At 45.8% G+C, this 17,405-nt stretch overlaps 1 protein-coding gene across 1 annotated transcript in view; it reads right to left on the bottom strand.

Annotated features, from left to right (window-relative positions):
- Positions 1-17,405, bottom strand: part of LOC142585961 (structural maintenance of chromosomes flexible hinge domain-containing protein 1-like) — a 409,872-nt gene that overhangs the window by 50,870 nt on the left and 341,597 nt on the right. Inside the window, exons 41-44 of the mRNA XM_075697096.1 lie at positions 11,205-11,290; positions 11,007-11,126; positions 5,727-5,828; positions 1,599-1,678 (exon numbers count right to left, since the gene is read on the bottom strand). Of these exons, the coding sequence (XP_075553211.1) occupies positions 1,599-1,678; positions 5,727-5,828; positions 11,007-11,126; positions 11,205-11,290 (388 nt within the window). The remainder of the gene's footprint in view (positions 1-1,598; positions 1,679-5,726; positions 5,829-11,006; positions 11,127-11,204; positions 11,291-17,405) is intronic.

Here is a 17,405-nt window from a genome sequence, read left to right as displayed (position 1 = left end):
GGCAAATTCAACAAACACGAGTGGGCCATGCGTGGTGGTGCCAGAATGGATATGATGATTGCCATGTTGAGCGACCTCACAATTCAGGCAAAACCTCCAAGATTGATATTTGCAGTTAAATCACTGAGGTGCAATGCTGCAACCAATGCAAGGCTTCAAGGATTATTGTATAGCGTGTAGTCTCTAAGGCCATACTTGATGTCTCATTGAGGTTGCCAGAGGAGATAATGGCAGCAGAGTCGGGGTATGCAACAGCCTTGGACGGAGTCCTGATAACCGAATGTAGAGCTGGCAGCTGTCCAAAAGATCGGTCACTTTGTACATTAAGTCTATAGGGCCATTGGCAGTCCCACAAAGCTGTCCGAATTACCGAGCATGTCCAGATTATCGGCATCCGATTTATCAGTCGGCGACTGTACATGGAGTCCTATGGATGGGCAAACGGGAGTCATAAAAGGCCACGTTATAGTCACTTCTGCACTATAAGCGGTCATGTTATAAGTAGTACAGTGAAATCTCGATATAGCAAACTTCAGGGAACTACGGCAAATTGTACTTTATTCTGAAAGATCATTATAGCGAAAGCCCCAAAATTAACCATTCTGCCCATCAGTTGTCGCCATATGAGCTATCCACGAAAATGCTGCTATCGCCTTTCGGCATGCCATGGATATTCATAGCTTCCGCTGCCATGCACCACCGAAGTACCGTATAGTACGAGTGATACGCACAAAACAGACGCCAATGTCGAGAAAACTACCGACAAAAATGTAGCTCCATGTCGCCTACAAAGCACAATGTTTCTTGTTTTTTGTTTGTTTTTCATGTTTCTTGCCGTGGATACCGCAACTGTCTTGCTCGAGGCAGACACTTGAACTATGTCAAAGCGCGAGCATGGGTGAACGACACCGTCTGGAAAGTGCGACTGTGTGGCATCCCTGTGAGTATGGAGGTTACATTTCACCATGCGTGTAGCTAGTACAGCTGCAAAAGAAGCACGAAAGAAAGAGGCATGTGCAGAAAGAAGGGTGAAAGAAGGAAGAGACATGCCTCCGTTGCTAGGAGACACTTTTCTGGGTGAAGCATGCACTTGCAAAACCTGATGCGCCGTCGCTTCCACTCGCCCGCATTCTATTTTTCTCTGGCACCGTCTCAGGTTTTCCGAACACATGTGCCGTGACGTCCGCTATCTGAGCCTTGTCTGTTAGCCTACTTTTTCGGCTGACATGAAGGATACTTGGAAATCTAAGAATCCCCAGATTCCTGAATATTAGTTCGTAGTACTGAGGCGTTGTTAACCTCACATGGAAACTGAATAACGATTATTATTCTGAGAAGTTCAGTATTCTGAAGTTCATAGTACTGAGATATTTTTACATTGAAACTATAAGAGGTTACAAGGAATTTCTGAAAGGTTCGGTAATCCGAAAAGACGTTAATGTGTTCGTAGTAACGAGGTATCACAGTACAAGCGGTATTTCAACCATTTTGTTTGCACTCGTTTTCCTGTAATGTCAGAAACTGACACAATGCACAATTATAATTACCTCATAGTGGTTCAATACAACACTAGTATCACGGGTACCCACACAACTTACTTTGCTGTATTCCTCTTAAAGATTGAGTCCAGAGCGATGACCTGTTGCTTTCCATTTGTTTTGCGATATATGTCCTTTGCCTGGAAAACAAAATGAAATATACTGTAGTAGCAAAGTCTCTACACATTCAGTTTGGAGTGGAAGCATATTAAAATTGATGCAAGAGGAGCAAAGAAGCAGCATGCTGGAAGCTACACATTTTTTCTATATCGTCTTCCCAATGTATGATCACTAGGCCTAAAAAGAACGCGTGCTCAGCAGGGTTACACATTATTGTCTAATTCCAATGGCAGAGTCAGAGTAGACGACCAACTCTACAATTGAGCACATCAGTACGGCACAGAGCGACACCTCTAAATCTGCAATTCAAACACAAGCCCAGCCGCCAGAGCAAGGAGGTGCTCGCACGGACCATGCAACCAGATATACAGCTACCTAGTGTCCCTTGTGTGCTGGTTCATCAGTGCCTCCCCTATTAGCAGCAGCTTCTTCATGATGCATCATGTAGCGCATGACACTGCAGGGGCATCGAGACAGGCAGCAACACAAGCACAGACCAGTAATGAAAAATTTATTTTCTAAAAAACAAGGTACAAGCAAACCTACAAACAGAAAGTGTACAGAAAATTTTAAAAGAACTTTTAAGGAATTGTCGACTTCCGAGTCGCAACTTGGCGCTCTTGAAGATACACTTTTGAAGATAACATGTAGAAGGACAACGTACTGAAATCCTAATGAAATGCATAAGGGGACGGGGCAGGTGGATGGATATGCCCAGAGGTGAAAGGGAGACGAAGCTAATGGGCACATGTGGTGACAGCGCTGGTGTGCAAATTGTCGTGCACTGGGATTCTAGAGAGCTGTAGGGCACTGTCCAACTCAAACATCAGTACAAAGCAAAACTGCCTCTCTCTAGCAGAGAGCAATGCTGGCATGTTGCGGACACGGCTTTGCAGTAGAAGCATGTGGAGAGAGACGTCATACTCAATGGCTGGAGCTATTTTTCCCAGTTGCTTCTTGCCAGGGTTGCACTTCAGCCACTGTAGCTACGCTATGGTTGTACAGTAAAACCTCGTTAAACCATACCTACTTAAACAGTAGTTTCGCTTTAAAAGTAGTAAAGTCAAATCACCGACTCAGCAACCACTGAGCATAATGTGTTTTGTATCCGCATAAACCGTACCAGCTTATTGTGTACCTATCAGTTAGCACGTAGTGTTTCCACTTTTCGTCGCAAACACGGCGGTGCATCTTCTCCATCGGGTGGCCCGGCAGAACAACTAGCCTCAGAGATCGGGACAGTGGCCTCCAACCGCCCTGCGCGTTTGCGCGTGAAGCCACATCAACATCATTTCGGCGGCGTGCCAGAGCGCGTTGTGGCATCGCGCAAACGAGGATTCACGTCATGCCGAAGCTCGGATAAAAAAGACGCCGGATGTTCAGCATAGAAGAAAAATTAAACATTGTTCGTACTATCGAACGTGACACAAAGAAGTCGGCGCTGGCACGCGACAGGGATCTGCTGCTGACTACGGTGTGTGGCATTTGGAATGCGAAGAAGTTGCGCGGCAGCGCTACTGTGATTGCGAAGAGATGTCGGCTGCAAGGTTCGACTTTTCACCATCGTTGCCTCTGTTGTTGCCGAAGTGCCGGCTAGCAACAGTGATGAAGACGACACGGAAAGCGACAGCATGGGCGAATCAGGCCCGACATTGGCAGAAGCTGCGCGTTACGTCAGCCTCATGAATGCAATCGTCGCGATGAGAACAACACCCCGCAATGAAAAAGGCGCCCCGAAACTTCTGCAGCGCTGCCGCGCACGTGCACGGAGACTACGTAACGCCAACGAGGAATCTACCATGCGAGTATTTGCTGAGAAGAGGGGGCTGGCTGAAAAGCTGCCTCGCAGCTTCAGTAAGTTTGAAGCCGCTGTCACTGCTAGGCTGCCGTGGCATCAAACGAAAATAACACTTGTCGCGCCAAGTGAATAAATACTGCATGTTTTTTTACCCTTTCATCGCACCCTCTCTGAGTTCCATTTTTGACAGGTAAGTGGTCGAGCCCATACTATTTCGGTTAAACAGTACTACCGTATAGCACATACTTTTTCCGAGCTGCGGCCAACTACGGTTTAAAGAGGGTTCACTGTAATAGTTGTACCCTACTAGACTGCACTGCAACAATCCACATTTCCAAGACCTTCTAGAAATGAATATACGGTAGAACTTTGTTGATATGTTCCCATTATGTACGTTTTCCCACCACCAACATTCGCCATTGAGAGCACAAAAAATTAACCAATAATGTTATGCTTATTTTTTACCAGTTCATACGTTCCCGGAAAACATGATTTTTCGGCAGCAACGTTCAGTATGCTGATAAAGTGTGATCGTATAATACATTTTCCAACCTCTTGATCTTGGGTAAACAAGATAATGCGCGATGCGTGCACGATCGAGAACACTATGTAGCTGCCCACCACGGCAGCTTCACCACAATACTCGTCCGCCCGCCTTCATTACCATCAAATCTTCCCCAGGATTGTCACAGGCGGCATTCACAGCTATCACCGCCAATCCTGCTGCAATAAGCATCTTCACCTATCTGTTTCACAGTGCGTGGTGCAGTTAGAAGCGTAGCGCACGCTACTAATAGGCAATAACCGAAATGCGCTGACGTTCCCTGCTGCAGACTGCAATCATATGTTTTTCAGCCGCTAGATCACACGTGAACATGAAAAGGTGCCAGGCGCACGCGATCAAGAACAGTATATAGCCGCCCGTCTCACATGAAAACACCAGCGCACACAGTTACTTATTCCAGTACCAGCAAATCGCTGCCCGGGTCGTCACACACTGTGTTCACAGCTATCGCCGCCAAACCTATTGTGATAAGCATCTTCCCCTATTTGTTTTACAGCGCGTGGTGCGCAGTGGCATTGGTAGCATACTGCATGCTTTTAGTAGGCGATAATCCAAACGCGTCACCGTTGCCTGCTGCAGGCAGAGCGATGTAGGCATCATGTTTTGTTTCAGTGGCATCCAGCGTCGCCCACCAGCTTGATTTCGTTTCCCTATCGCCCTCTTAAAACACTATGCAATAGGAAAAGAACAAAATGCCTCTAGGGCCGAGGGAGCAACACCAGCTCGATGCGCGTCGGCACCTTGTGCTGCAATGATCCGTGTAATGCTTCGCATTACATAGATGTCAACAATAGTTGAGTATGTCAAATTCTATTAGATATGTTGGATCATACGATTTCCCGGTTAGCATGTTCTTTCTCGCGGTTTTTTCCAAAACGTACGAACGAGGATCTACTGTAGCGGTTAGCCTTCTGACATCAACAATGGTGAGTGGGACCAGTCGTGCCAATCGCGATGAGTAATGTTTGGTTTTCATGTGTAGTACTAGTCTGACATCACGGCAAGTAACTGCTAGTAGTTGTACGCTATTACTTACAGTCTGTTCTCCTCAAACCGTTACATCCTTACAAATCGCTACATCCTTACAAGCCTGCCAGGCTCAGGGGGCAACATTGATCATCACGCCTAATAAACACTGACGAGCGCAGCTGCTCTTGGTCAGTCATCATTCACCCCCACCACCACCACGCTGCAGAGGGTCTCTCGGACGGAATGTGCCTCGATGGAGGTGCCTCTTTTCACTTTTTTTCTCTCTCTTCTCTGGATGCGTGGAGCACAATCGTGGGTGAAGCGGTTAGCGCCAACTTGTGGCGCACTGCACGAACTCATGATGCTCTCTGTGGCTTTCGTACAGGTGGGATACACTGTGTGGTAATAGTGGCAGATACGAACTCACATAGGCAAACTTTTTACCCCGTCATGGCATCGTTCATTTCAGCGGAACTTGGCAATGCGATTGTCCCGATTATTCTGTCGTCCAGAAGGCAAAAGTTTGATCGATATATTTGGCATGCGGTGAATAAAATATTGTTATATACGGTTATTTTTCTCATAGACCTAATGTACAAGTTGATAACCTTTCGTCGACTCATCGTAAATGGACTGCACTACAAGAGCATAAGTAATTTTTTTTTTCAATTTTATTTACTTAACGCCAATGACAGACCTATATCCTAATCTATACAGTAGAAAGAACGCCCTTTACCTTGTCCATGGTCTCAGTGACAACAACATCGATGTCCCCTCTCATGTGCCAGGACAGGACAGCAGACACGTCATCCTCTTCCACCCAAGCAAGGTGGCCAATCTGTGAAAGTCAATCAGCAAGACAGGCCTATGGTTATAGACAAGCTAAAGAGTGACATTATGAAGATGCAGCATATGATGCTGTCACATATTGTGTGGACCAAAACAATTTTGGTATGTTCTAGTGGCATGAATTTACTAAGAAAAACATGTTATTAGCAAGGCTAACATTCTATTACTTTCCAATGATTTTGCTCGAAGTGGCAATCAGCTATGAAGAAGAGAAGTCAGTGTAGCCATTTGCTCTTTTTGCCTGTACTGTGCCTGTTTACAAACAAAGCTTATCTGTATCCCTGGCAGACTGCCAAATTTAGTGTCCCTTCATGAATGTTCACTGTGCTTTATTAACCCTTTGAGGGTCGAATTATTTTGAAAAAAACTTTCCCAGGTGGTCAAATTACTTTATTGCAGATCTTGAATGTACAAGATGTATAAAGTCGGGAATAAATAGTAAAAAAAAAAAAAAAATTAGGAACAATATTTTGGTGTCGGCATTACTCAGAACTGCAAAATGTTCAATAGTATTTCAGAGTGTGGTACTCCTTGAAACACGGGCCTCCGCACAGCGCCTTATCGCAGTCTGCACACGTAAAATGCGTGTATGTTCTTCTCTTGAAGCGACGAGTTGTGTTGGCGCACACATGACATCTTCTCTGCGTGCGGCTGCCTTGGGCAGAGGTCTGAGGCACCCTCTCGTGTAAGCGCGCTGCCGCAGAGAGCGAGAATACTTCGCAAGTGGCGGTGATAAGCAAGCTAAGAGCAGTGCCAATCAAGATAGAAATCAACTTTCGCGCCCCTGTGATAGCGTGCCGACAAAGAGAAAAATTACGTTTCGCGCGCCTCCATTGCGATCACGTGGAGGAACTGAAACCGCGAAAACGCGTTGCCGCTGAGAGCGAGAACACCTCGCGAGCGGCAGTTATAAACAAGCTAAGAGCAGCGCCAATCAAGATAGAAATCAACTTCCACCGCCTCTGCAAGAGAGTGCCGACAAAGAGAAAAATGACGTTTCGCGCGCCTTCGTTGCGATCACGCGGCGAAACCGAAATCGCAAAAGGGGTGTTGCCGCAGTCTGCGCGACGCGCTGAAGCTAGAAATCAGTTCTGTTTATCTTCCCAAGAAGGTAGCACAAATTTCAAACGCTTCTTGCAAGTCCTAAGAGGTGGCAGCACCTCCCAGTAAGCATGCATCATCTTTACGGAGCGAAATTACAAACGGAGGGTCGAAACCGTACCCGTACGGCAAAGACCTTGCGGGACAGAAAACCGCCGCCGTACATGTACGGCAAAAACCTTCAAAGGGTTAAGAGTTACTTTTGTTAACAGCTTTGTGCCACACAGCAAAACAAAGTGTGATTTGTAATTGCTACAGAAAGCTTTTGAAAAGCAAGGCTGTCCTGTTGCCTAAGGAACCCCACACATGTCAAGGTGGAAAGTACTGAACATAGACAACAGCCCATGGAAGAAACAGTACAATTCAGGACTAATTGTAGAGGCTTAACTCAGTACACCGCAGAGCTAGTGTAACCGTTGGTCCACATCATTACACTTTCGATGATGCGATAAAATGGTGCTTGAGGACTTAATTCCGTTTTTGAAAGCCCGAGAATCCCCTTCAATGCAACACGGGCCAGTTTGGCACAATTGGTGCATCTGTAGCTACACTGCAATCATTAATGTTACTTTCTTTATTAGGAAAAAATACAGTTGATTCCAGATATACCAAATTACACACGTCAACTTGTTGTCTATATTGAACAGTCATAAATCCCTTAGGAAATCTTATGCAAAAGTACCCATACAAAAGTATACCACTGAACAATGTGTGTATCAAACTCCCATTCACCGCCAAATACAATATATTGTATCTACGTGTAAATACAATATGTAAGGCTTTATCGCACCCCTGCAACTGCACCTTTAACAGAGACGTAATCACTTTTTGCACTGTTGGAAATATTCGATGTTGACAAAACGGCACTGTTTTGGCAGATGCTATAAAAGAAGACGTTGACATGCCATGGAAGAACAATGAGCAAGGTGCATGTCCCAGTTTTGCCTGCTGAAGATAGGATAGCTTGTGAGAAGTGCACATTCATTATCAGCATGAGCAGATTACCAGGCTGCTTCAAAAATACGGAAGGCCTCCCTTCCCCATCCAATACACATTCCACAAGGAAACGTGGATGACACTCAATCTTTTCGCTGAGCGGCTCTGAACATGGGTACGCTTGTCGTCAAGTACGCTCAACAGTTTCACTAAACTTTCTTGTAGGACAGCCTCCAAATGATGACACTCGTAGTGAATTTGCTTGTCTGACTATTCTGACTTGTCTGTTCCTAAGATGGTTTGTTTCACCGATGACAGATACAGCTTTCATGAGCATCCAAATTAGTCTGTGTGTGTGCTCCTTTATCTTGAAGCTTTTTTTTATCACTCTTTTTCCAACCATGGTAATCACATGTGATGCCCTGGCTTCTATTTATGCTTACAATGAATGCACAAATTTATTTCAACTTCCATGCCATTTCTTAAGGGGGGACACAGTGCGATTGAAATAATGTTCGTCCTCTTTTTCATCAATGTTAATGAAACTTTCCAGTCTTATTAAGGTTCTTGTGCCGATTTAAAATACGTAATTAGTTGTGTTGTAGGTCAATTAGTTTTTACAATAAGTAACATTACCCTTTCATTGGTTAAGGCCACAATGGAAAATAAGTGGCACAATAAAAAATTATTTGTAAGGCATTTTTAGATAGCATAAAGACTAAGGAATGAAAGCTAGCAAGCACATTTTTTGGCTGGCCCTTAATAGATATGTTACAGCCCATTGAATACAATTCTGCAAAATATGGCAAACCATGTGGCAGAAATTGTTGCAAAATAATTAATTTCCAAAAAGAAAACAAAAAATTTGCTTGTTATACTGCACAGAGTATACATTAGACTCCGTTCTACAAAAAAAAACAGAAAAACAATTGAGTTCTATCTGTTCTTGGCATTGAGATATCGAGGCCTGAATATTACATGGAGCCCAAAATTTATGTTTTGAGAAAACAAAAAACAAACAGCATTATATATGAGGGAACATGGCATCCAGAACAACCATTTTTGATACTCGCTCTAGACACATGAAACTTTCAGGACACATCCAATCCTATATGCTGCTTAAAAATACGGAGTTAGACTTTTTCTGAGATCACTAAAAAAAGGTAGTTACAATTCTCCTTGTGTTAAAAAAATGTGGTATGTCATTTGCAAAAAATGTACTGCAACAACATAGCTAAAATGAAACAGGTATGTTCTTGGATGTTCAAATGCTGCAAGTTTCCACTTGGATGTTTGTATCTTTACTTTAGCCAAAGTTGAAATTCTAAAGTTGCAGCTTGTGGGGATGCGCAACTCACGCGCGTCCCCAGATATCTTGTTTTCCCCCATCTCCTGCAATCCCGCTTCGCCGTGTGGCCTGCGTGAAGCCCGCGGCGGTCGATGTGGTTGAAGCGCAGCGCGAGAGATGGCGCGAGTGTTGCGCCGCCTCATGGCAGGGTTACTTGGGGGCGCAGGGGAGAACGGGCGGTCTCTCTTCCCCGGCGGGTCGGCGAACAGCGCGGACATTCCACGCGCGCGGCGACTGATGCTTCTGCGAGATCGCCTCGCGTGGCCGCCTTCGAACGCGCCACGATTCGTGTGACCATACACGCGAAGGACCAGGCGTTGGGATCCAGCATGGGGCGAACATATTCGCTCGCTTCCGGTCGCGGTGAGTCGGACTTCTAGATTTGTCGCGTGCCCATCGGCATGTTTTGTGGATAGCAACTCGGCTAGCAGGCATTGATCTATGAAAGGTGCAATAAATGTCCTTGTGATTGTTTGCACTACTGTGTTGTCGTTCCTATGTCCCAAGAGCACCGGTGTGAGAGAACCCACAAGCTTTAAGAATGTGAATTCTTGTTAGTGATTTTTACAGGATTTCAAAATATTTAAGTGCCCTAAGACACTATGCCACACTTCTTATGCACTCTCAGACTCGCCTGCATTCAGAGGAAAAAGGAATGGCGAGAAATTGAATGAGTAGAAGGAACACAGTGCTGATCCCAAAATTTGAGACCTTAAAAATGCTATACTTGAGGAAAAAAAAATTGTGAAAATACAAATTGCAAGTTTCAAAACCGGGAAATAATCATTAAAATGTAATTAAAAACGCAAAATTATTCCGCTGATGTAGACATTAGGTGCACATATAGGCTCGTAACAGAATCTGGAATGCACCAGCACGAACCCGCGTACGTGCGAGCGGCACGGGAATACGCATCGGCACATCATCTGCGGTCTCCAAAGTAAACCTACACGCGGGGATAGAGGGAAATGGTTAGGTTCGCCACAGTGACTTGTCTCTACCGCGATCTTGTCGGCCCATCTAAACCTTGGGATAACCGCCTCCCCTTTCTTGCTGTAGGAAGTAGAGACGACTTGCACTGCGCTTGTCGTGAACACGTTCGGTTTCAAAAAAAAAATTTTTTTTTTTCAGGGAGGGCTGATTTGTTGCTTACGTTCGCAATACGATGAACAAAGAAACGGCATATCAGCGGTTGTGGAAGTAACCCACTGCCAGGCCTAGCAGACAAGCTTATCTGCTAGGCCTAGTTGCCATAGCAACAGCCAACCAGAAGGCTCCTCTCAGCGCACTGGTGTGCTGAGCCAATAGGAGGGTCACGTGCATTGTGAGCTTCGTCAGACCGGCGCCTGTTTGTTTTATGTTTGCGCTTTTTCTATGCGACAATCGTCGGCGAGGATGCGGGGAACTGAAAAGTGGAACTTTGAGCTTTCGAACGATACTGATATGCGGCGCTCAGCGGTGGGAAAGATGAGAAATAGCTCCGTGAACTCCGGTGTTTCTACGCGATTTAGGGGTCATTTCTCGCTGTCCGCACTGACAAAATAATTTTTTTCGGACACTTAGGGTGCGCCTTTGGGCAAATCATATTGATACAGTGTAGATCAGGCATTGCATATTCCGAAACAAGTAGTTTTCAAAAATCGATTTTTTTTCTCCCGCGATTTTCGATTTTTAAGACCCGTGTACCCCCTTAAAAACCCTGGGAAAAAAAATTTGGTAGCCACTGGTTGACAGGATGGCAACAACATTCTGGCAATTCTCAGACAATGAAGTTTCTTTTACCTTTCCAAGTACACCAGGCTCATCAGGGTAGGGTGAAGGCAGGTAAGCACGCCTGTTCTTATTGTCCAATGCCTGCTTCTGCTGCTCGCAGATCTTTAGTGCAGGGCCGACATGCTGCTCCTTAGATATAAAAGCAGGGACAAACATGTTAATTTCTTTTAGTTGCAAGCAGCCAACTGCACCCACAACAGTACCCACCTCCTTGATAAAATTGCTGTTGAAGCCTATTCTCCTTAGTTCGCCTCTGTATTTTGATTCTTCTGTCTGGGCATCACGTATTACAGCTGCAACAAAAGAGAAGGTATTCTTTTTTCTAGAAATGTTCCATCTACACAATCTACACAAGTCCGATGTTTCTAAACCCAACTACATATACGTAGACAACAACAAACTACTATGTTTCTCTTCTACCAAAAATGCACAATGAAGTAGGATGTCTCACGCTTCTTTTGTGTAAGTTGCTTAACCATATCATGGATCATTCACACTATGCTTTATTCACTTTGGAGAGGGGGGGGGCAGAAATGGTAATTAAAAATATATTTTTGTTATGCACAAAAGCCTTTTAATGAAATTTCATGGGTACACATAATTTATTTACTCAGCAAAATGTCACAATGGGCACTAGCCAGTAGACATGACCAGCCATTACATTAAAGGAGTACAGTAAAAGCTAGTTAATTCACAACTAGTTAATTCAAAATTTTGGATAACTTGAAGTAGCCGCCGCAGTCCGTCCAACAAAATATTGAAAGCAATATGTAACGCATCCTGCTAATTCACACTGAAATCCACACCGCCACCGGTAATTCAAACTCTGCGCCATCGTGGATGGGAAGAGTGCTAGTGCGCGGGAGCACATTGCTGTCGCCGCGTGGGCCACGCAGCTTTGCTCTTTCCATCTGTGACCCTTTTTTTAGGACCGACTGGGGAAAGATGCATTTGCGCCAGGCCAGGCACGGCCAACACCACTGTTGCAGGTTGGTTCTCTCCCTCTCTCAAGACCTTTAAGATAAAAATGTAGATGCGGCGCTGAATGCTCTTTTTTCTTCTTTCTTTTTTTTTTTGCTTTTTTCGTTTTACATCCTGAAGGCTATGCTCTTTCTCTACATGGTGTTCTGCTGAGAAGCAGCACCAGGTAATGTCTAAAAAATGGCAGCCATGACGTTTATTGGCGCTCGCAGTACCAAAAAAGTATGGCCTTTGATATTTGTGGCTATTATTCAAAGGAAAGCGTTGCTTCTATATAAGTGTTTGGATGCCACCTATAGTATAGTGGAACTCAACAGCATGCAGCCGGTGCAGCTACGAAAGTACAACGGAGACCAAAGTTGCAGCAGGTTGTGGTGCATTTCGCGAGTGCATTTTAGAGCGCAGCACTTGTTCCTGCGGTGAACATCAGCGGCGCAAAGGCGCGTTTATAGTCTGACATTTTCGCAGCCGGTCGCTTGCAGCCAGTCACTCTACGCCACTTGTGCTGTGCCATCCGAAATGCCGTCCCCTCTAGATGCGCACGCCACACCTGAGCACTGCTTCTTCGAAGCATTCGCAGAACAATCTTCCCGCCGTGTGCCGCTTTGAACAGCTGTCTGCATTTGTCTTCGTCGATAAAGTGGCGTGGGCACTTTTTTTCTCCGCGCCATGCATTATGGGTAGGCACGGCGAACGTGTGGATGGAGCAAGAGTCATCTTGATGTCGGCCACGTCGGACAGCGTTGGCTGCGTCTGATTACGCTGGCTGCGCCAGTGTTTCAAACTATAGACATTGTTCTCGCCAATGTGACATAGCATCTGTGCATGCACGCTACATCGGACTATATACGCACCTTAACCACACATAACAAGTGAGATGGTTGCGGTGTCCACAGCAAGGAATATGGAAAACAAACAAACAACAAGAAGCATGGTGCTTTGGAGGCGACATGGAGCTTCGTTTTTGTCAGTAGTTTTCTCAGCGTCTGTTTTGTGTCTATCACTTATTATACGGTGCTTCGGTAGTACATGGTGGCGGAACCTATGGAAAATAGCAACAGCACGGGCCAATAGCCAACAGCAATGTTTTCATGGATAGCTTAAATGGCGACAACTTATGAACTGATGGGTTCATGGGCAGAATGGTTGATTTTGGGGCTTTCACTATAACGACTTTTCAGAACAACGAACGATTTTCTGCAGTCCTGCATGACTTGTTATATCAAGATTTGATTGTGTGCTTGCATCTCAGAACCAGTTGCGGTTTTGATTTCGCAGAGCACTTCGTGCCCTGTGTCTTAAGAGGCATGCTTGCAAACAGCGATGATTACACAACTGCGTAGACCTGTGCCAAGCGCTAGCGCACCGTCTACCTTGCCATCTGTGCTCCTGTGATATGTGGTAGTTTGATGAGAAACCTGTGCGTTGAAGGGGGGCACCATCATAATTCTTTGTTGGACAGAGGTCCACTGAGCAGTATGCTCCTAGCCCTGGCGAGTTTTGCTATGCTTTAGCATGTCCACAAACTATTTATCGTTTGTGGTTAGCTGGGTAACCGGAGAGGTGTGTGGCAGAAACTACGCTGGCAGCAATGTCTAATGACGCAGTGCCTAACCAGGGAGCATGCACAACTAATACTGCAACTTACATATTCTACCTAACTTCTGGTGTAAAGCTTTGGTAGCAACATAGCTGTTAAAATATTGTACATTTGATAATTCCCTTCGGCAATCACACTGAAGCGATCAAAAAAATTTGAATGCATTGTAGTAACCATTGTACTACAACCTGGTAATCCGTAAACAATAACAAGTCTGCACATGCACTTCATGTGCGGTGAGCACAAGACACCCAATGCAAACAGTGCTGAAACGCTTCACGAACGGCGAGACAAGCCAATGACATCACATCACCATGATGTAAGAATATTATGAGGTGTGCGAAACGGTGGCGTCTCGCCGTGATAAGGGCGCATTGACAAATTGCATGTGTTTCTGCCATCCTCCGAGTGATGGCACTATATATATGTTCAGGGCTAGCCAGCTCGTTCTAAAGGGTGAAGCCTCATCGACATCACATCATCGTTTGCATTCGGCGCGCGGAGTTGCAAACACATCTGTGTTTTGCGTTAGCACATGTGTGTTACTTTTGCATGGTTTGTTGCGGTATGAATTGTTTTGTGAACCTGTTCACCCATTTATTTCTCACCACGACAATAGAAAAAAGCGTGAATGAGACCAAACCAACCAAACAAAACAAGTGCGAGCAGCGTGAGCAGACGATAGTATGAAACAAGCAGTCGGGGGGGGGTCTGCATAACACCAGTTTCCCGCGCGCACATCACTAAAGGGGCCGCTCTCATTGGTCTCCGCCTATCGTGGTTCACGGCTTTGATCTCCCACTACGCATTTGCTCTTTCATCTTTCGCTGTGCTCGTTCGCTTATGGCCCAACATGAGTGCGCCATCTTATGAAAACTGCCTGAAGTGCACGCAAAACCAGTGTGCTCGAACGGGTGCCATTCACACACCTCTCATAATATTCTTACACCGTGCATGTCAACAAAACTCATGATGTAACATTGTTTACAAAGTAGAACCTATGCTGACAAATACATGAATAGGTGCTGCACTTTCTGATTTGTCGCTCACACAAACTTCAGAATTAAATAAAATGTATTCTAAGCTGTATTTGATAATGACACTTCAAAGCTGCTGCCTGTGAGCTTGCAGCAATGTAATGTACCAGTTATTTCGAGTTAGAATTTTTCTGTCAGTACCCATTTCTTCTCATGGTGTGCTGCAGGGGAAATGCCGCCCACTGCTCCACTTGATCGCCCGCTCCTCTAAATGAAACTCAGCAATTAGAATTACCAGATAGACTCATGTAAGGGCCGCACCCATGTAAAAGCTGCATCTCCCACTTGGAGAAAAAGAAATTTCTAACAGTGAAGCAACCGCATTTGGTGCCCTGATGCTGCGCGGCAAATTTTCGTGCCCTGCATACTTTAGTGTGCCACTACTAGATGGAGAGAGCTGCACTTTGACCTCTGATGTAATGGTACATCCGGAGATCCGACGTGTGGAGATCCGACAGCTGTGCCGGCACCATTCAGACTGAAAGGTTTGGTCCTGTGTAAGGGCCGCAACTAGTCCAAATGGGAAAAAAAAAGAAAGTGCGGCCCTTACACAGTATCGATTTGGCAAAAGTTTCCTATTCTTTTAAAGTGATAGCTTTATTTGGATCTCCCCCCCCTCCCCACACTATGCAGTTTGTGCGTTTCTAGCCGTTTCAGGGAGAATAGTCAACACAAGTCACTAGGTACTATATAATGCGGAATATAGGTCGACCCCCCCCTTACATTGAAGCAAAGAAGACTTGTCACCTGCTCATTCATTCGAGCTGTCTGAACTCTCGTCCGAAGACTACTGTTTACAGTGGCTGTGTCCCACAACACGTCATCCTCGGTGCCGTCCAAGGAGTTGCTAACGCAACACTTCTTGAATGCCCGCACCACCATATCGTCGGGCAGCGAGCGCCAAGCCTGCGACACTCATGTGGCCACGGTGGCGAGAGGCGGCCTGCGCAGCCGGCCGGTTGGGGTCGTCAGGTTGTCGCCAGCCATCCACTGATTATACTGTTCACGGACATGTTCTTTAAAGGGCTTGTTGAGCACGACGTTCAGTGGCTGAAGCGTTGACATCATGCCTCCTGGAATGACGGCGAGCTCCGTCCTCCCGTCGCGGAGTGCCTGCTTGACACCTGCAGTCAAGTGCCCGCGAAGGGCATCCAAGACGAGCATGCTCGGACATCGCAGGAGTGTGCCGGGTCGCCGATTCCGGGCGGTCTTGATCAAATTGAGCATGAGGGCCTCGTTCATATAGCCCTTTTCATTCACGCGAACGACAACACGGAAAAGCCTCTTTCAGCAGTGTCTTCCTCTTGAAGATTATGTATGAGGGCAGCTTTCTGCCGTGTGCAGTACACGCAAGCATCACCGTGAAGCGCGAATGCTCGTTTCTCGTAGAAAGAAGCTTGACTTCTTTTGCGCCGCGTTCGCACACTGTGGTGGGCGACGGCATGTCGAACCACACCGGCGTTTCATCAGCGTTGCCGACCCAACATGTAGCCATGCTGCTGCTGGAGACAGATAACATAGCGCTGGAATTAGACCAGCTTGTCCTCGTACGCCTCTGGCAGCTTCTGGCAGATTGATGTGCGCTGTCGAAGTGTGAATCCCTTGCGACGAACCCAGTAAATGGAGCCCTTGAATTGTTCCTTGGGCAGTCTGGATTCTCAGGCGATCTCGATAGCTTTGATGCGGATGAGTTCCTCTGTCGCGGGCAAAGATCTGGCACGTTGCTCACGCACGAAATCCACCACCTTGTCTTTGAGCTCTGAGTGCATCACGCGGTGTCCGCGAAAAGACGTCTTCCGTGTGTTGCAGGCAGACAGCTTGACTTTCTGCGTTCACCAGTATCGAACGCTTTTTTCCGAGATGCCAAATTGCTGCTGGGTGGACAACTTCCCATGCATTTCAGCATATTCGACGACATTCTTTTTAAACGCCGCAGTGAACTGACGTTGAGTACTCGTGCTCATTTTGCGGGTTGTCGTGAAATTAGCAATGCCAGGAACGATTGCTGCACAAAAAGGGAAGATGGCGTCGGTCCAACTGTGTAGGCCACGTTAAAGTTGGGCCACGTCGGTCACCAAGGAGGCGATAACAATATGGATGCTGAAAGGTCTGCACTCCTACATGTTGCCAGACGACTATTCAGGTTGTGCCAAGGGCCGGTATGTAAGTCGAGGGGTGACCTTTTAGTAATATTTTTTGGAAAAGACCTCGACCTATATTCCGCACTATACGGAATGTGCTGGCTGCTGTGTTGCCAAGCAGACAAAATGGCCAACTGAATATGTGCCCAAACAGACAGCTTGCCGCTTCTAATACTTGCTTATACTGTAACTATAATAACTTCCTTATAATAACTGCCAGTGCAGTTATTAGATGTCTAGGCATTCATACTGTGACCAGGGACAACGCATGTTCACGTGTACAAAGGGACACGTACAATTTTCCGTGACAATGGCCCCTTTCCACTCCTGATATGTTTCCCCGCGTAAGGGAGCTACTTTCATCATCATCATTACTGCAGCATTGGACCAATTGTCTCACCATACTGGACCAATTGCTCTGGCTCACTGCGATTGCATGCGTTCCTCTTGCGATCAGCCACTTGCCTTATTTATCAATTACAGAAGTTAAGCATTACTCACCCAAATTTTCGATAGAGCTACTGCTCATGATAATAAATTATGAGCGTCGAAAATTCGTTAAGCATAATTTATGTGCAAATAAGCATCAATATTGTGAAGCACAAGCATGCTTACAACATGCTCTACTGCCACAATGCCTTCGTTATGT

The sequence above is a fragment of the Dermacentor variabilis genome, chromosome 6, assembly GCF_050947875.1.
Source record: "Dermacentor variabilis isolate Ectoservices chromosome 6, ASM5094787v1, whole genome shotgun sequence".
NCBI lineage: Eukaryota > Metazoa > Arthropoda > Arachnida > Ixodida > Ixodidae > Dermacentor > Dermacentor variabilis.
Note: the sequence above shows the minus strand (reverse complement) of the source record. Positions and strands in the feature narration are given on the sequence as shown.